The 20,257-nt window shown below is 33.1% G+C and overlaps 2 protein-coding genes across 3 annotated transcripts; both read left to right on the plus strand.

The window, feature by feature from the left end:
* The first annotated feature begins 4,285 nt into the window (after window positions 1-4,285).
* LOC127904899 (uncharacterized protein At2g29880-like) lies at window positions 4,286-5,242 on the plus strand. Its single transcript, XM_052449999.1, has 2 exons — window positions 4,286-4,618; window positions 4,721-5,242. Exons 1-2 carry the CDS (start codon window positions 4,286-4,288, stop codon window positions 5,240-5,242), a joined length of 855 nt encoding a protein of 284 aa, XP_052305959.1.
* A 5,727-nt stretch (window positions 5,243-10,969) lies between these two features.
* On the plus strand, window positions 10,970-19,041 carry LOC18094624 (protein transport protein SEC16B homolog). 2 transcript variants are annotated; one of them, XM_024593993.2, is made up of 13 exons: window positions 10,970-13,098; window positions 13,339-13,662; window positions 14,483-14,611; window positions 14,695-14,817; window positions 14,949-15,119; window positions 15,600-15,725; window positions 15,809-15,943; window positions 16,253-16,380; window positions 16,459-16,567; window positions 16,654-16,965; window positions 17,056-17,211; window positions 17,314-17,612; window positions 18,019-19,041. In XM_024593993.2, the coding sequence occupies exons 1-13, from the start codon at window positions 11,401-11,403 to the stop codon at window positions 18,551-18,553; spliced, it is 4,245 nt and encodes a 1,414-aa protein (XP_024449761.2). In that variant the 5' UTR covers window positions 10,970-11,400; the 3' UTR covers window positions 18,554-19,041. The 2 variants fall into 2 exon arrangements, with proteins under 2 accessions (XP_024449761.2, XP_024449762.2); XM_024593994.2 differs by having other exon boundaries at window positions 17,062-17,211.
* Window positions 19,042-20,257: the final 1,216 nt, after the last annotated feature.

Consider the following 20,257-nt stretch of genomic DNA (forward strand, 5'->3'; position numbering starts at 1 on the left):
TATTTCTAATAAGTTATCTCGATCTCATGTCCTTCAACATTGATTTATTTTATTAGATTGTCCCCGTATCATGACTTAGATTGCAAGTTTAGAAAGTTAATCTAGTTGACTCATTTTTATTTTTTTAATTGACTTTTTCTTTTTTTATTTTATCATTTAATATTGTGTTTGATTGGAAATTAGGCTTCATAATTTATTTTTATTTGATTTTTATGAGGCTATTCTGACCATATAACCCAAAAATAGTGCTTGATTTTTTTAATTAGTTATATATATATATATTTCACCGTTTAACATTTGGTATAATAAGATCGATTAGGAATTGAGTTTTATAATTTGTTTTGATTTGCTCTTCATGTGGTTCTCTTAGTCTCATGACTAGAGTCGCAGATTTGACAGGTATTCCGAGTTAAACCAGGTTAATTTTTTCAATGAGATTATCTTAGTATCACAAATCGGGTCAAGGATTTTACATGTTGACTTTGGTCATTTTTTATGTTTTTTTTTAAATTGATTTTTCTAGTTTCATCCTTCAATATTAGGCTGGTTGAGAATTGAATTTCATAATTTATTTCAAATTTCTTTATATAAGGTTATCTCGGTCTTAGAACCTGATTTGCGAGTTTGATAGGTTAATTCGGATCGCCTTTTGAGATTTTTTTTTTAATTTCATCATTTAACATTGAGTAGATTAAAAATTAGACTTTATAATTTATTTTTATTTATTTTCTAAGAGGTTATTATAGTCTTATAACTTGGATTGATCAAAGTCAATCCACTATGTTGTTATTTTAATATTAAAAAAAGATATCATCTTAAAAATTCTTTTGAGTGAAATTGTATTTTTACGGATAATACTTTTGAACTCGCAAAGTTAATCAGGTTATATTAAGACAACTTTCATATAATTTAATTTTTTTACTAAAAATAATATTAACAATACCTAAATATTTATTTTTATATTTAAAAAAATTTAATCATATCCATAATATAGTGTGAGTCATGCCTTGTTTGTTTCCAGGAATTCATTTTCCTGGAAACCATTTTCCCCACTTTCCCATGTTTGGTAAGCATAAGGAAAATCGGTCAGAGGAAACTCAATTCCAGTCAATGGAAAAAATAAAGCTTTAGGCCCGGAAAGTGTTTTCCTTTCTTGTTTCTAAGGAAAACACTTTCCTTTTCTTTACTGGCAAAAAGTGTTCTCTGTCCCAAAAGCAAATCCCTAAACTCTCTTTCTCTCCCAAATAATTTACACAGATCAATTGCAAGCATCTCTCATTTTCCAGGTAATTTTATTTCTCAAATGTCTTTATTTATCTTATGTTTTCATCCTTTTTATTTTTAATTTGTAGTTATTATAATGGCATAAATCTTGTGCTGCGTTTTTTTCCTTGTTGATCTTGTTGACTGCAACCGATGCTCCCATGCTCTGTGTAAACCGAAACCCATGGGAAGGCAACCCATTCAACCACAGCAAACCCAAACCCCTGGGAAAAATCAACCACAGCAAACCCAAAATTTTTTCCAGAAACCAAACACAGACCCATACACAAACACGACAAACTTCATTCTTTCGCCATTGTTGCTATCACAGCAAAGAATCACCATTCTTTCCTTAAGCCGAAGGCACCCTTCGGCCCCGTTTCCTTCCCAACATCTTCGTCAGGCAACCCATACATAGAAAACCAAAACCCCTGCATTTTTCCCATAAACCAAACACTGTAAACCCATACACAGCAACTCATACACAGTACCCTTCGGCCCCGTTTCCTTCCCAACCTCTTCGTCAGGCAACCCATACATAGAAAACCAAAACCCCTGCATTTTTCCCATAAACCAAACACTGCAAACCCATACACAGCAAACCCATACACAGCAAACCCACACCCATTTTTCCCATGCTATGCTATTTTCACAGAAATCGGGTTTGCTGTGTTTTTTTCACAGAAACCAAACAAAACAATTTGTTTGGTTTCTGTGAAAAAAACACAGCAAACCCATGCTCTGTTTCTTCTTTTGCATTAATCGAAAACAGATGCTTTCAATTCCCCTCCATCTCTTCATCTTCCTCTCATTTTCTTCAACTGCTTCTCTTCCAGTAGACTCCCAACCCACTCGATGTGATTTTCCTTCTCTGTTGCTGAGTTGATGATATGTGTTTCCTGTGTTTTGTGCGTTTCCTTTGCTTTGTGGGCGTGATGTGTGTGCGTTGATGATGAAAGGGGAAGTGATTTCTGTAGAAATCTTGATTGTGAAAAGGAATACCCGTTGATTTCTTATATAGCTGCACAATAGGAATTGGTTTGGGTAGAAATAGACAATGGTTCCTTATTAGTGGTTAAGCCGGGTATTAATTGAAAGTGATTAACTATTGTAAACGGTTGATGATGCTGCAGTAATTGTTCAAGAATTGATTTGGGTAGAAATATTAGACAGTGAAATATTATGTGTATTGATGATGATGATTATACACAGTTATAAAAAACTGAAATGATTTCGGTAGAAAACTTGAGTCCGTTAATATTTTTATACAGAATTCATTAAGAAATTATTGTATTGTTTGTTATGGGATACAGAATTCATTTAATTATATCCTTTAAGGCATTGTTTGTGTTGGGAATCAGCTTCTTTGCGCATAATTTATTGTATTGATTATGTAAGTATCTTATATGCTTTTTTAATGTTTATTTCTCTAAATTTTTAGGTTTTGTTAGCAGAAAACTTCACTTTTTTGTTATGGATAGTAAGATTATTCATGCAGCATGTATGGGAGCAGCTGTAACTGTGATAGCTACAGGGGTAGCTATTATTGAACAAGAAAGAAATAGAAATTATATACCAAGAGAACCACGTATAAATGCAATTGCTCAACGAGAATTCTATATGGATAGCATTTTTAATCGAGGTGATAGACATTGCGTTGAACAAATTCGTATGAAACCAATTATCTTATATAAATTATGTGATGTTCTCACAAGTCATGACCTATTACGATCAACTCAAAATGTGTCTATTAGGGAGCAAGTAATTGTGTTCTTATAAATTGTAGGCCAAAACCAAAGATTTCGTTTTATTAGTGGTATATACTATAGGTCTGTTGAAACTATCCATCGTTACTTTATAATTGTTTTAAAAGCAGTTCTTAAGTTATACAAACACCTAATTAAAGACCCAGGCGATACAGTTCCCGCAGAGATAATGAATAATCAAAGATTCTATCCTTATTTTAAGGTATGAGAACAATACCAATATTTTTATACATTAATTAATTACATCTAGAGGAAAAGGTTATAAATTATTTTTTCATGTTTTTATAGGATTGTGTGGGAGCAATTGATGGTACCCATGTTCCTGCAAATGTTCATGTTGAGATTCAAGGAAAGTTTCAAGGTCGAAAAGAAGGAACAACACAAAATGTTTTAGCAGCTATAACTTTTGATTTGAAGTTTATATATATTTTAGCTGGTTGGGAAGGAAGTGCACATGATTCACGGGTTTTAGGTAATGCATTATCAAGACCTAGTGGTCTAAAAATTCCAAAAGGTATATAATAAAGTATTTATTATATGCAATAAACATATAAAATGTTTAATTAGCTAAAGATAGTAATAGGTTTTTTTTTCTAACTTGTAGGGAAATATTATCTTGGTGATGCTGGTTACGGTAGTCGAAAAGGAATCATTTCTCCTTTTCGTGGAGTTCGATATCACTTGAACGAGTTTACAGAACATTCACCAGAAAATAAAAAGGAGCTATTTAATCTTCGACACTCTTCTTTGAGAACCGCTATTGAGCGAGGGTTTGGTATTTTGAAGAGTCGTTTTAGATCAATTGATGGAAAATCTTTTTGGTCTTATGAAACACAAGTAGATGTTGTGCTTGCAAGTTGTATTATTCATAATCACATAATGGGGGTTGATCCTTATGACTTTCTTATGGAAGAAATATGTTCGGAAAGTGAACCAATTAGACGAACAATCAACTTAAGTCAACGGGAGGAGAGGGAAGAGAATAGGGAGTGATAACAAAAAGAGAAATGATTGCCTCAACCATGTGGAATGATTATAACACTCAAAGAAACTAGTAATTGAGTGTTAGTTATATGTATTTGTTTTTATTATGTCTTGTTTGAGTTTGTATTATATTTGTTATGTATTTGGAGTAGATGTTGACTTTATTATAATTTATCTTTTAATTATTAATGGTAGTTGTTATATGAAATTTATTATATCTAAATATTGTATGATGTTATTTTGTATAAATTTGTAATTTCTTTTTTGTAGAAATGAGTTCCACACAGAATGTAAAATGCAACGGCAAGCACTTCACATGGTCTAAGCCTATGTCTCACATGTTACTTGAGATATTAGCTGAGGAGGCACTTAAAGGAAGCAAACCTTCTTCCACCTTTAAAGCAGAATCTTTTGTTAAGGTGGCTACAGAAATCAGTCAAAAGTTCAACGTGCAATGCGAGCCTAAACATGTGGACAATCATCTCAAGACTGTGAAAAAAGAATGGGGAATAATAACCAAACTTAAAAATAAAAGTGGCTTTGGCTGGGATGATTGTTTGAAGATGATTACTGTTTCGAAAGATGTATATGATGAAAAAGTAAAGGTATGATAAATATTATACTCTTTGTAATTTTTATATTTACTTTTGTTTCTAAAATGTTATACAATGAACTAAAAAATTACATATTCTAAATTTTATGAACAGGCACATCCCAATCATGACAAGTATCTCAACAAAAAACTCGATATGTACGAGGCAATGACAATTGTTGTTGGAAAAGACATGGCAACCGGGAATTATGCCAAATCATATGTTGATGTCAACTTGGAAGAGAACACTGAAGAGCAATCAATTTCAATTGAAAATGAAGGGGAATATGAAGAAACTTCTAAGGGAAAAAAGACATCTTCCTCTAGTACGCAAAAGAGGCAACATAGGAAGAGAAATCGCATGTATGAAGATGATGGTGTTGAAAAGTTGTCTAAACAGATTGGAGATGTAGCACTTGCAATTCAAAGCCTCAGCAAAAATCAACTTGATGTTAATGCGTTGTATGCGGAAGTGATGAAAATTGAAGGTTTTGATGAGATCACTCTTGGGGAGGCATTTGATCATTTGGTCCAAAATGAAATGTTGGCAAAAGCATTTATGACAAAAAATGCTAATTTGAGGAAAATTTGGGTTCAGAATTTTGTGAACCAACACTACTACAGGCCTGCTTGCTAAGATGGTTTGACTATGTTTAAAATTTGGGTTCAGACTATGTTTGTTATTTGACAAGTATGTTTACTTGTTTAATTCGGTCTAGCATATTTATGTTTGTAATTTGAACTAATATGTATGTATATGACATCGAAACTTAATATTTATGGATGATTTTGTTTGATGTTAGATATTTATATTTATTTCTTGATGCTTATTCGATATATATTAAAGGAATATTAAAGGGATAATTGCCTTTACTCGTAAAAAAAAATATTTATCAAAAAAACCCATCAAAATATTTTTTGAATCTATTTATCTTTTTTAAAAAACTTCATACCAAAAAAAAAAACCCCAAATATATAACTCTTACCATAAACTAATTTGGCTTTCTTCATATGAAAAAAAAACTTATTTTAAGCTTTTAAAATTAAAAAAGATATAATAATAGGTTTTACTTAAAAAATATTTCACAAGCTTATTATAATAAAAAAAATTCATCATTATACTTTTTAGATTTCAATCTTTTATTGTAACTGATTAAATTTTTATATTAAATATTTTATATATATTAGATAAACTTGAAAAAAAAAATTAATTCATTAATAAATTATTTTTCAGTTTCTTTTCCATAACATAACCAAACACAGGAAAGTGTTTTCCAGTTCATTTTCCATAACACTACCAAACATCGAAATTCACTTTCCCGGAATTCACTTTCCTCGGAATTCACTTTCCAAAAGGAAACAAACTTTCCTGATTTGCGAGTTTGATAGGTTAATTCGGATCGCCTTTTGAGATTTTTTTTTAATTTCATTATTTAACATTGAGTAGATTAAAAATTAGACTTTATAATTTATTTTTATTTATTTTTTAAGAGGTTATTATAGTCTTATAACTTGGATTAATCAAAATCAATCCACTATGTTGTTATTTTAATATTAAAAAAAGATATCATCTTAAAAATTCTTTTGAGTGAAATTGTATTTTACGGATAATACTTTTGAACTCGCGAAGTTAATCAGGTTATATTAATATAACTTTCATATAATTTAATTTTTTTACTAAAAATAATATTAACAATACCTAAATATTTATTTTTATATTTAAAAAAATTTAATCATATCCATAATATAGTGTGAGTCAATCACCTATTGATAGCCAAGCGTGGTCTAGCTGACACCACTCCTTTTCTCTCATAACACAGTCCATGTTGGGTAGTTTAATATTTTAAATTGTGGAAACATAATTCTTGGCCACATGTTGGGTAGTTAGCGGAGGCATATTTGAACATGGAATCACAACCTTCACGACTAAGGCTTGTACATTTTAATTCTGTTTGATTTTGTATTTTAAAATATTTTTAAATTATTTTAATAGGTTGCTGTTAAAAATAATTTTAAAAAATAAAAAAAATAATTTTAATATATTTCTGAACAAAAAACACTTTAAAAAACAACTGTTACTATATTTCCAAACACCTCTAAAACTCTGTTTATTACTGTGATTTAACCAGTTTTTTAAAGTATGTTTTTATTTAAAAAATATTAGATTAATATTTTTAGATTTTTTTTTATGGTTTTATAACATTGAAGTAAAAAATATAAATTATAAAAATATATCATTTTAATTCATTTTCAATTAAAAAATATTTTTATAAAAACATAATGCACTGAATTACTAAACAAACACCATTGTTTGACATTGTGATTAAAACTATATTTTCTTATGTTTAATTTAAAAAAACATTAAATTAATAATTTTTAGTATTTTTAATAGTTTTAATGTGTCGATGTTAAAAATAAAAAAAATTATTTTAATATATTTAAAATAAAATATACTTTTAAAAAATAAAAAAAACAAAACCTCTCGCAATTCCAAATAAAACCTTTCATCCAGCTAAGCATCGCTTTTGCTTCCTTGCATAAATTACAAGGTTGAAGCTTGAAAAACAAAGCCGCGAACTGTTCAAAGCTGGGCCTTGTGTTTGTGTTTGTCGCCACTTTGTATAAAAACTAACATTGCTATAAAAATAACTTGATGCCTGCCATGGAGCAAGCAACTTTCAACACAAGTGCGTTCACCTAACGTCCTTTTGGATCCTTTCTGGTCGTAGGTCCTTGATATGGAATTTGGAGGGTTGTCGAAATTGAGCTGTTTCTCGGCTCTAAATTCATGTCAACATGCTCTTAACTTCCAGGGGGGTTTTGTTCTCGCGATAAAAACCTTGTTTTACATAATTTTAGATTTTTTTATTTGAATTTTTAAATATTTTGATGTGTTGATATCAAAAATAAATTTTTTAAAAATAAAAAAAATATATTATTTTCATGTATTTATAAGTGAAAAATACATTGAAAAACAATTGCAACTACATTTATAAACCCCCTAAACCATAGTTTTGAAACTTGGATGGGCCCAGCGGGTCCACTCGGGGCTGGAACCGGGCTGAGTTTAAGAAAAACTAGGGAAAGGAAAAACTTGGGCTAACCTGACGGGTTGACCCGGCAAGACCCGGTCAAAAATCCGGTTGCAACCTGTTGACTTTTTTTGTTTTTACTAAAACGACGTCGTTTTGATTTAAAAAAAGAATTGACCCGGACGACCTGGTGACCTTGTCAAAACCCGGAACCCGGGCCTTGGACTAGGTCAAATTTAAAAACTATGCCCTAAACATCTCCGATGGGAGAGAAAAAATTTTAGATTTTTTATTTCAATTTTTAGATATTTTGATGTGTTGATATCAAAAATAAATTTTTTAAAAATAAAAAATATTATTTTTATGTATTTATAAGTGAAAAATACTTTAAAAAACAATTACAACTACATTTCTAAACCTCCTAAACATCTCCAATGAGAGAGAAAAAAAGCTAATTTTAAATTTTTTTTCTCTTCTAATTTTATATATACAAAATAATATCAGAGTGAAAAGTTAAAATAACTTTTCTCTTATTCTTATGTATCTATTAAGAACGCATTTGATATTATAGAGCAATTATTTTTCAATTAGAAATATATTAAAATAATAGTTTTTTAATTTTTAAAATTCATTTTTGATATAGTATATCAAAAGAATATGGAAATAAAAAAATAAAGCAAAGAAAAAAATAAAAATTTTATTTTTTTAAAAAGTACTTTTAAAATAAAAAAATAAACGGACTCTAAAGAAACTAAAAATTAAAATAAATTATTTCATTAATTTAAATTTTTTTTAAATAAAATATCAAATATATTAAAATACAAATAAATTGTTAAAATGAGAAAGATATATAAAAATAACAAAGATAATACGCACATATATTAGTGTAAACATGTTGCTACATAATTTTAGCTATATTTAAGATCACTTAAAAAGAAAAAACTGTCAGTTTTCAAATCAGTAGACCGAAATCGTTATTTATAAATATCTAACAATGAGACTTAATAAAGTTTATAAATAGTTAAATTAGATGAGATGTAATTAATACAAGATGATATGCCCGCGTGCTGCCGCGGGCTTATAAAACAAATTCACTTGATGGTATTATAATTGTGAACCAGCGCTAGATAAGTAATAGAAATTAAAGGTATGATGGAACAAATATTTCATGACGGAAAAAAAAAGTTGTGTTGGTGATCAAAAACTTAAAGACTGAACAAAATGATTTGTAGCAATCCACAGTGTTTTGTGAGGAAAGATACAGTGCTTTCGCCACATGATTTAGCTTTTCAGTTAATAAAAAGCAAAAAAAAATACAAAGCTAAATTATCTACCAACTTAATATTAAAAAAAAAAACCAACAATGATAATTTTGGAAGGAAAAAAACCCATGAGAAAAAACGTTGCAGCAATTGACAATGTTTTGTGAGGAAAACTATAGCGCTTTTCCCAATAAAATAAAATAAAAAACCATTTAGAGAAATATTGTAGCAATCCACAGTGTTTTGTGAGGAAAACTACAACGCTTTTCTCATATGATTTAGCTTTATTGTAATTATAATTCTTAACCAACTCAATATTAAAAAAAAAATCGACAAAGATAATTTTGGAAAAAATCATAAAAAAATCACATGGAAAACACTGCAACAATTCACAGTGTTTTAAAGAAAAAAAATTACAAAGCTAAATTTTTAATCAGCTCAATATTAAAAAAAATTAACAGAGATAATTTTAGAAAAAAAATAACAAAACAAACACCAAAAAAAAAAAAAAAATCATGTTGGAAACACTGTAGCAATTCACACTGTTTTGTGATGAAAGTTACAGTGCTTCCCCACATGATTTAGCCTTATTTGTAATGACTTGTAATTGTAATTCACAAACAACTCAATATTAAAAAAATAAAATTGAAAAAGATAATTTGAAAAAAACTATAACAAAAAAAAAACCATGCAGAGAGACACTGTAACAATCCACAATGTTTTATGAGCAAAGCTACAATGCTTTCCCCACATGATTAAGTTTTATTACAAAGTTAAATTTTAACCAACTCAAATATTAAAAAAAATAAAATCGACGAAGATAATTTTGGGAAAAAATATTACAAAAAAAGAAAACACAAAAGAAACTGGAAAAAAACCATGTGAGGAAAAACTGTATCAACCCATAGTGTTTTGTGAGGAACTTGTAATTGCAATTCTTAACCAGCTTAATATTTAAAAAATAAAATTGACAAAGATAATTTTAGGGAAAAACATAACAAAAACAGAAAAAAACCATGTGGGAAAAAACACTATAGCAATCAACAGTAATTTTCGAGGAAAGTTACAGTGCTTTCCTCACATATTGCAACTGTAATTTTTAACCAGCTCAATATTAAAAAATAATAATAATAAGATAATTTCGGAGAAAATCATAAAAAAAACCATGCGGAGAAACACTGTAGCAATCAACAATGTTTTAAAGAAAAAACAATTACAAAACTAAATTCTCAATCAGCTCCATATTAAAAAAAATTGACAAATGTAATTTTGAAAAATAAAGAAATAAAATAGAAAAACTATGTGGAAAAACATCGCAACAATCCACAGTATTTTAAAGAAAAAAATTACAAACAAAAAATTTTAACCAGATTAATATTTAAAAAGTAAAATCAACAAAAATAATTTTGAAAAAAAAAAGAAAAAAAAAAGAAAAAATAAAGAAAAAATAGGAAAGTTGAAAAAAAAGAAGAAAAATTAGCAAAAAAGAAAAGAAAAAGAAAAGCACTGTGGATTACTGTTGTAATCTAGAGTGTTTTTTGTGTGGGGAAATAATGATTCCTCCACACTATTTAGAGTATGTTATAATATAATAATGAGTAAAATAATAACAAAACCACTTTATAGTCAATGGAATGAAATGGTTTGTGGGAATGTATCAAACATGAGTGGAATTAGAATTTTATAAATGAAGGAGCCAATAACAAATATACCATGATACATTTATAAATAAAATAAATAAATAATAGTTTTAAAAACATAGAATAATATGAAATGTTTTCTTAGATGGAAAAGATGCATGTTGTTTTGTTTTTTCTTTCAAACATCTTAAACAAAACAAAAATATTATTAACAATTATATAAAAATATTTATTTCTTCGGATATTTAAAAATATAAAATAAAATCTTAAACGATAAAAGAAACTCCTAAATATTTGTTGATACCAAATAATTTGCAAGATCGGACGGGAACGGAATTAAGTCTTAACAAGTATGCACAGCCCCACCTGCAATAGCAATTTTCTTTTTCTGGAAATAAAATAAAACAAGAAATTAATTAGAAAAAAAAAAAGAAAGAAAGAAAGGAAAACCGGAAGCTGCTCTTGTTGGGTAGGTGGTGCCAAGTCGAACGCTCTCCCTTTCTCTCTCTCTCTCTCTCTCTCGCTCCATTCCTTTCTCTCTCGCTCTAGATTCACTCATCAAATCCCTGATCCGATCTGTAAGTTAGTACATCTCCTTCCTTTTATTTCCAATGCGTTCGATTCAATCCACAGATTCCTAATTTTTTTTTATTGTATTTTATGTTTTGATCTTAAGTTATACTTCTCTAATTACAGAGAGATCTCTCTGATTTTGGCCTTTTAGATCTTTTTAGTTTTTGGATCTCGGTGTTTTGATTAAATCACAGCTCGAATTTTAGGAGTGATATAGGGAAAATTGGAGGGCTAAATTGGTCTTGAAAATTTTTGTAGATCGTTAGGGTTAAATCAGTGGTATTTTAGATGGCTACGAATCCTCCATTTAACGTGATGGAGGATCAGACGGATGAGGATTTCTTTGATAAGTTAGTTGATGATGATTTTGGGCCCCCTAATTTGGATTCGGGCCCTAAGTTCACAGAGGGAAGTGATTCTGATGAGGCGAAAGCCTTTGCCAATCTCAGTATTGAGGATACAAAAGGTGGATTCGAGGGGAAGGTTGAAAATGATGGTGCAGGATTGGATGGTGTGAAGGCGGAGGAGAGTAATGCGTTGGAGTCAGTGAATTCGTTGGGCTTGTCTGATGGGGTGATTGAGTCAAATAATGATGGGATTGGATCGGAGGTTGTGCCTGAGACTACTGTTTGTCAAAGCAGTGGATCATTGAAATCAGGGGTTAAGGAAGTGGGGTGGGGTTCGTTTTACGCAGATTCTGCGGACAATGGGAATCATGGGTTTGGTTCGTCCTCTGATTTTTTTAATGATTTTGGAGGCGGTTCAGAAGATTTTCCTGCAAATATAGTTCAAAGTGCTAGTAATGTAGAGAATAGGGGTGGTGGAGGTTTGGATAATTCGGTCAGTTATGAGCAATATCAAGATGGTTCACAAGTTTATGGAGGATCGGTGATGGAGAGTGTGAATGGACTGGACTTGAGTAGCAGTCAGTATTGGGAAAACATGTATCCTGGATGGAAGCAAGATGCAAACACTGGGCAGTGGTATCAAGTGGATGCTTTTGATGCTACAGCAAGCATGCAAGGGAGCGCTGATGGTGCTTTGGGGGTTGAATGTGTGGCTGCTTCGGCCTCAATCTCTGATGGGAAAAAAGAGGTTAATTATTTGCAGCAGACTTCACAGTCTGTGGTGGGAACTGTGGCTGAGACTAGTACAACCGAGAGTGTGTCTAGCTGGAATCAGGTTTCCCAAGGGAATAATAATGGTTACCCTGAACATATGGTTTTTGACCCACAATATCCTGGTTGGTATTATGATACAATGGTGGGAGAATGGCGCTCATTGGACAGTTACACACCATCTGCACAATCATCAACTGTTCAAACTAATGATCAGCAGAATCAAAATGGATTCGCATTTAGCAATCCTTATTCCCCAAATAGTAGTAGCATGAATGCTGAGTACGGACAAGCTGACAAGTATGGCTATCAGGGCTATAATAACCAAGGCCTACATGGCAGCGGGGGTGAGTCTTATGGTAGCTACAATCAACAGGGTTTGAATATGTGGCAACCTCAGACTGCTGCCAAGACAGATACTATTTCGAATTTTGGTGGAAACCAGCAATTAGAGAATTTATATGGTTCAAATGTGTCCATGAACAACCATGTGGATCAGCAGAATGCTTTTAATTATTCGGGGACAGTTCCATCATATGACAAAGCAAGTCAAGGTTATGCTGAGGCTAACGGATTTGTTGGGTCACAAAGTTTTGTACACGGCGGGAACTTCAGTCAGAAGAGTAATCAGGAAACTGTAAAACAGAATGAACAAGCAATCTTTTCAAACGATTACTTTAGCAGTCAGAAACAAGCAAGTGTTCCCCATCAATCATTTCAGAGCAACCAGCAGTTTTCTTATGCTCCCAACACTGGGAGATCATCTGCTGGGCGTCCTCCACATGCACTGGTTACTTTTGGATTTGGTGGGAAGCTCATAGTAATGAAAGATAGCAGTTCTCTTAGGAAAACATCCTTCAGCAGCCAGGTGAGGCTCTGAAACGCTCTCTTTCATAGTTCTTTTTCTCATTTTTTTGCATCACATTATGGGTGTTTCTCTTAACTGATAATTTGGTAGCCAGAAGTCTTGGTGAGAACGAGAATTAAAAAGTGCTTGAGATTTTGTGTCAGTTCTCTCATAAATTAAAAGAAACTATTTTTTTTAAAAAATTTTCTTGAATGCTGGTATTATTCATGGGCTAAAAATGTGTACTTATTTCATGTGAAGGATCATGTAGGAGGCTCAATCTCAGTTATGAATTTGATGGAGATTATTTTAGGAAGTAGTGATAATGCTTCAAGTGTTGGAGGGGGCACTTGCAGTTATTTTCATGCTCTCTGCCAACAGTCCTTTCCAGGTCCTTTGGTGGGCGGAAATGTTGGAAATAAAGAATTGAATAAGTGGATTGATGAGAGAATTGCACACTGTGAATCACTTGGTGTAAATCAAAGAAAAGGCGAAGTATTGAGGTTGCTTCTCGCTTTACTGAAAATAGCTTGTCAGCATTATGGAAAACTTCGATCTCCATTTGGAACTGACAATTTATTGAAGGTAAATTACAAATGTCTTTTTCAATGTGTGTGTGTGTGTATATATATATATATAAATCACTCTGTATCTGTTACTTTTCTTTTAATTTGACCCTTGCAGATTTATGCTCTATGTCACCCATTTGGATTTGTAAGAGCTAATTCGATTCCTTTAACAAAGCAAGTACTTGTATACATTTGTTGTTTGTTCTGTGACGAGTTAGTAAGAAAAAAACACTTTTGCAATGTATCTTTATTTTGATAGGTTAGTCTTTGGAAACATAAGGCTATGAAATGCCTCTCCCTCTCTCCAACCAAAAAGCCAGAAATAAAATTATCTCCTCTTGGATTCCCTGCTTTTCATGCTCTTGTGTGATGTTTTTCTAAAAGATGTTTGAAATGTCTCAAAATGGAAGACTGTTTCAAGCCCATTGGGAGTTAATTTACCTTGCTTATTTCAGAGAGACTTGGCCGGACATAGGTGAAAGGGCATGCTGCATGGGGTATCTAATTTCTAAACTAGAAAAGAGTAGGTGGTCTGGCCCACGTACGAAAGCACATGGGCTACCGGAAGCATTTAAGCAACCTGCATTTGGTGTTACTATAATCCAATTAATGATGCAACAAGTTTGTTGCGGGTTTATTTTCCTTCTCCTGATGTGGTTCCTAATATTTACTTTCTTGATATTTGATGTTACGTCATTGAGTTTCACATCATCTCCTTACACTGTTATTTATATGATAAAATGGGTCCTTGATATTGTTGCCTTGCAATCATATCTGAATAGCCACATATAGAAATGACTAACCTGGCATTTTGAATATCATTTGTATTTTTGTAGGAGAGCGATGCTCCAGAATCAGCAGTTGCAAAACTCTTTGCATCTGCCAAGAAGAATAGCACACACTTCAGTGAGTATGGTGCCCTTGACCACTGCTTGCAGAATATGCCCTTTGAAGGACAAATTAGGGTATCTCATATACTACTTTGCTATTTCTCACTATTGTATTGACATTTTATCTGTCTTGTAAAAGATTCTGATGTATGTACTAGGCAACTGCTTCTGAGGTACAACATCTTCTGGTTTCTGGTAGAAAAAAAGAGGCTTTACAATGTGCACAAGAAGGCCAGCTGTGGGGACCAGCACTTGTTCTTGCGTCACAGCTTGGTGATCAGGTTTTTCGTCTATGTTACTCTGATGCCTTTGATTTTATTCAGATAATTTTGCGTACAAGGAAGATTTTCAGATATTTACTCGCTTCTCTCTCTCTCTCTGTTTGCATGTTTTTGGGGCTGGGTTGATACAGTACTATGTTGATACTGTCAAGCTAATGGCACTTCGCCAGCTGGTAGCTGGTTCTCCTTTGCGAACATTATGCTTGCTAATAGCAGGGCAACCAGCTGAGGTATTTTCCACAGATTCTAATGTACATGGTGGCTTTCCTGGTGATTTGAGTATCCCTCAACAACCTGTTCAGGTGAGATAGTGATGCATGAATTGTCCTACTATATTAAGGGCTGAATGCCTGTGCTATGTTGTGGATTCTTTCAGTTAAAATCACATATTTTGCTATCAAAAACTTGAGAGGATATTTTGTAGTGATGGAGAACCTTTGAGAATGAAGCCAAAGAGAAGAGAATTGTGTTTAGGATTTTGTTGATAACACTACCGACTGGCTATATCAACTGTGTTGTTTCCACATAATGGGTATATTGTTAGCTCTCAAGATATAGAATAACTAAGCTTTCTCCTCAGTCCTGTTCACAAGGATACTGAATGCTTATAGGCTTTGATGTAGCTGTCATGTCACTGCCATCTTTTCAATTTGTAAAAACATTGCTTGTAATTTACCTTTGCCACGACAAGCTCTTCCTTTTTTATTTCCTATCAAAAGCTGAAATTTCTAACCAGTTTTTATTGGTGTATAATTTTATATATGCTCTGCTTTCAATTGCAGTTTGGGGCAAACAGAATGCTTGATGACTGGGAAGAGAATTTGGCTGTAATAACTGCAAACAGAACAAAAGATGATGAGCTCGTGCTCATGCATCTTGGAGATTGCCTATGGAAGGATAGAAGTGAGGTATCTATTTTCTTTGGTCCTTTGTTTGGTGCCTTCTATTGAAAATCCTGTATCCTGAACCTTACATGAGAGTGATTACTCAGATTACTGCTGCACACATCTGCTATTTAATAGCGGAAGCAAACTTTGAGTCATATTCAGACACTGCAAGGCTATGCCTAATTGGAGCAGATCACTGGAAGCATCCCCGAACATATGCTAATCCAGAGGCTATTCAGGTGCTCTGTTATTTTGTTCAACCCTTACGCGCGATTACTTATGATTTATTTATGGTAGCTTATTATGGGATGGTTGCTTCCAATGCAAATGAACAACTTGTTCTGCACTTCTAGGCTGGATAGATAGGTTTTGGTTAATTATACAAATCACTGATCAGAATCCAATCTTTATGAGCAAAATCGAGAATGGTGACATTTTGGAATGTTTCTTGTGGTTTCAAACTCAACCTTTCTCTCTCGTATGATTTCACACACAGACTCTCCTTCAATGGAATCTGACTTGATTAATTTAATGGGATGTATTGACAGAGAACTGAGTTGTATGAATACTCAAAGGTGCTTGGTAACTCCCAGTTTATCCTGCTACCGTTTCAGCCGTATAAGCTCATCTATGCATACATGCTGGCTGAAGTGGGCAAAGTCTCTGATTCACTTAAGTAAGGGGATGGCAATTTTGAAGTAGGTGCTTTATATAATTTGTCCTTCAGTTGTCTGAATCTGGTGAATTTATTTAGGTATTGTCAGGCTGTTTTAAAATCCCTAAAAACTGGTCGAGCTCCTGAAGTAGAAACATGGAAGCTTTTAGTATTATCCCTTGAGGAAAGGATTAGAGCCCATCAGCAGGTAATAATTTATCATGAACTCTACTTTCTTTCTTTATTTTTTTGCTTTTCTGTATTCTGACCACGATCAAATATTCTATTTTTCAGGGTGGATTCACCACAAATTTGGCTCCAGGAAAGATAGTTGGCAAGTTGCTCAACTTTTTTGATAGTACTGCACATCGTGTTGTTGGGGGCCTGCCACCACCCGCACCATCAGCATCACAAGGAAGTGTGCCAGATAGCCATCACCAACTGGTGGCTCCCAGAGTATCAGGTAGTCAGTCAACAATGACCATGTCATCGCTAATATCTTCTGCTTCAACAGAGCCCATAAGTGAATGGGCAGCTGATGGCAATAAAATGACAATGCATAATAGAAGTGTTTCAGAGCCAGACTTTGGTAGAAGTCCAATACAGGTGTGTTATCTTCTGCAAGTTGAAATACTAGACTTAAATTGCTTGATGTTCATGTTAATTATATCACGTCTTCTTACTGGCTTGTGGTAGTATCAGGCTGATTCATCTACACAAGGAACTCCTTCCAGCACACAAAGTAAGGCATCAGGTTCAGTGGGGTCATCTCGGTTTGGTCGTTTTGGTTTTGGATCACAGCTTTTGCAGAAAACTGTAGGGCTAGTCTTAAGGCCTCGCTCGGATAAACAGGTAGATTGATTTTCATATGTGATTTCTGTTGACTTTTTCAGGGAGAAACTATGGACAATCTCCTGGTACTCTTGTTAACCATCATTTGTATTGTGACTGAAGGCTAAATTGGGTGAAAAGAACAAATTTTATTATGACGAAAAGCTCAAGAGATGGGTGGAGGAAGGTGTTGAACCCACAGCTGAAGCAGCAGCCTTGGCACCCCCTCCAACAACTCTAGGCTTCCAGAATGGAGGCTCGGACTACAACTTGAAATCCGCTTTGAAGAATGAAGTGTCTCCGACTGATGGGAACTCAACGTTTAAGAGTCCCACTTCAACAGACCATCCTTCAGGGATTCCGCCTATTCCAGCCAGTTCAAATCAATTCTCGGCTCGTGGGCGCATGGGTGTCAGGGCAAGGTAATTTTGAAGCCTTCTGTTTTTCTTCTCTAAATAATGAATATCGTGAAAGTTAGGATGCTTGTCAATAGAATTTTTGATGAATAGATAAAGTGAAGGTAAAGTTTTGCTTTATTTTACTAAGAATATGTGGTATGGGGGAAGAGTGGATTAGGGAAAACACACACGAAGGTTCTGTCATATTGTTGTGGGATGCCCAGCAATATGGCTAATTCTTGTTATCCAGTTGGAACTCCAATGTACATTGAGTTCCTAAATCCTAATCTTGTCATCCAATTGAAATGGGTGGCTAAATTGATATAATAAGCTCTGAAGAAGATTTACTTGTCCAGGTTAAGGACTTTTGTTCCATTTTTTTAAGTGATTTAATTAATACAAACTAATATCAATCATGAGTGTTTGATAGGTATGTTGACACCTTTAACCAAGGTGGTGGAAAACCAGCAAATCTGTTCCAGTCCCCGTCTGTTCCATCTGTCAAACCTGCTGTTGCTTCAAATGCGAAGTTTTTTGTTCCCGCACCCGCACCCGCACCCGCACCATCACTAGAATATTCTATGGAAGCTATAGCAGAGAACATACAAGAAGACAGTGCAACCACTGAAAAACCTTCTACATTCAATATGAAGGAGAATGATTATCCACAGCCTTCCACGTCTTCATCAGCAATGGCTATGCAAAGATTTCCAAGCATGGATAACATTACGAGAAAGGGGGGTATGATAAATGGGAAAGACTTGGTTTCATCCAACTCACGACGAACAGCGTCATGGAGTGGGAGCTTCAGTGATTCATTTAGTCCTCCTAAGGTGATGGAATCCAAATCTCCAGGGGAGGCTTTGGGCATGACCCCTTCATCATTTATGCCTAGTGACCAATCCATGACGCGAATGCCAAGTAGCAGTAGTTTTGGAGATGAACTTCATGAGGTGGAACTTTAATTTGAGCAATGGAGATGTACATACCAAGTTTTGCTCCTTGTGGTCGATGCAATACTTGGACGGGCTCCATCCAGCACATCCTGGAAGATGCCCAATGGTGCTGCATCAGAGTCGGGTCATGGAGAAGCAAAACATATTTTCTATCAAAATTTCCACAATCCTTCCCCCTCCCTCCTCAAAATGTATGTTCAAATGCAGATGGCGAATGTATTACTGTAATCTTAAGCCTAGATTTTGTTTGAATGCCACAGGAGTTGCCACCATCAGAGGTTTGAGGAGCTGGTTTTTTAACCATAAATCAAAGAAACCCTGCGTTGGCACCATTGTACAGTTAGTTCATTTGTTCATTTGTTGGGAAGAGGAAATGTCCATTGGAAGTAGCTAGTAGAAATCCCCTCGGGCTCAGAGGTCTTTTCCAGGGGAAACATAGTGTACTCATTTTCCAAAAAAAGAAAACAAGAGAAAAATAAAACGTCTTTTATGTTCAATTGTATTCCAATGTATGCTTTCAGAAGTTGAATTATTGGTTGAGGGCTGCTTTTGGCCAAAATGGGCTTAGAATTTAAGTTGCGTGTGCGAATGAACTGTTTCTTTCTTTCTTTCTTGTAACATTTTATGTCAAAAGGTTTTGCCACTCATTTTCACTGTGTTAATGGATTGATGTCGTTATTTTTGTTCTTACAAGCATCTTTATCCAAGAGTTCCATAAAATGTCCTTGCAATTTTCATATAGTGCTAGAAAACGCGTTTAGTTAAAGATTAAATAATTATTTATGAGCCCCAATTAATTATTTTTGAATTAGCTCCAGGGCCAAGGCCAAGCTAATTCCAAGGGCACACGGGCTCTCGACAAAGAATTCATAATTAATTCATGAGCTTTATCTCACCTAGTAAAAGTCAAACCTGAGATCTTAAACAGGAACATACATTCCAAGGTATTCCTCGTTAGGCCAACTCCATAAAATTAGCCAATATTAAATGTTAATAAAGAAATACTTATATTAGAATTGTACTTAATAATCGTGTGTTATTTTTATGGAAAACCTCATTAGATTATAATTTACATATCAATGATAAGGAAATAAAATAAAGCTCCATAATAAAAATGTATTAAGATAATTATTTTGTAAAAACCCGAACACGAAAAAATAAACAATTTAAAATAAATTATTCAAAGAATAAAAAAACTAACTCATATTTATTCTTCTCCAACATATTTGAATGTTGATTTAAAGTACTGGAGAAAGGAAAATTTGATAAAAAAAAAGGAATAAAAATAGTTATTTTTTTGGACATGAGAGAAAAATAGATGGAAATAAAAGAAATGGAAAACTTCTCTTTAGGAAAGCCTGTCTTTCCAGTGAAAAAATGGGAGAAATTCGATTTAAACAATTAAATTCTCAATATTACTTTTGATTTTGAATTTATAATCTTACTTGTTATATATATATATATATATAAACCTTACCTAATAAAGAACAATCATTTTTAATAGTTTCCTTTTCTTTCCTTCTCCGAACAAAATTCATCTACACTCTCTTAATTTTCCTCCCTTCTAAATATGAAGAGAGACAATATTCTTCTTCATCTACCTTCTTGCTTTATATATTTTCTCTTTATATCCTCTTTCTGTTATTGCTATTGGTGTTTCTTCAACTTCTCGATCCCTTTACTCTGTCGTTTTGATTCATCGGATAGAGATAG

The sequence above is a fragment of the Populus trichocarpa genome, chromosome 1 (assembly GCF_000002775.5).
Source record: "Populus trichocarpa isolate Nisqually-1 chromosome 1, P.trichocarpa_v4.1, whole genome shotgun sequence".
NCBI classification, from domain to species: domain Eukaryota; kingdom Viridiplantae; phylum Streptophyta; class Magnoliopsida; order Malpighiales; family Salicaceae; genus Populus; species Populus trichocarpa.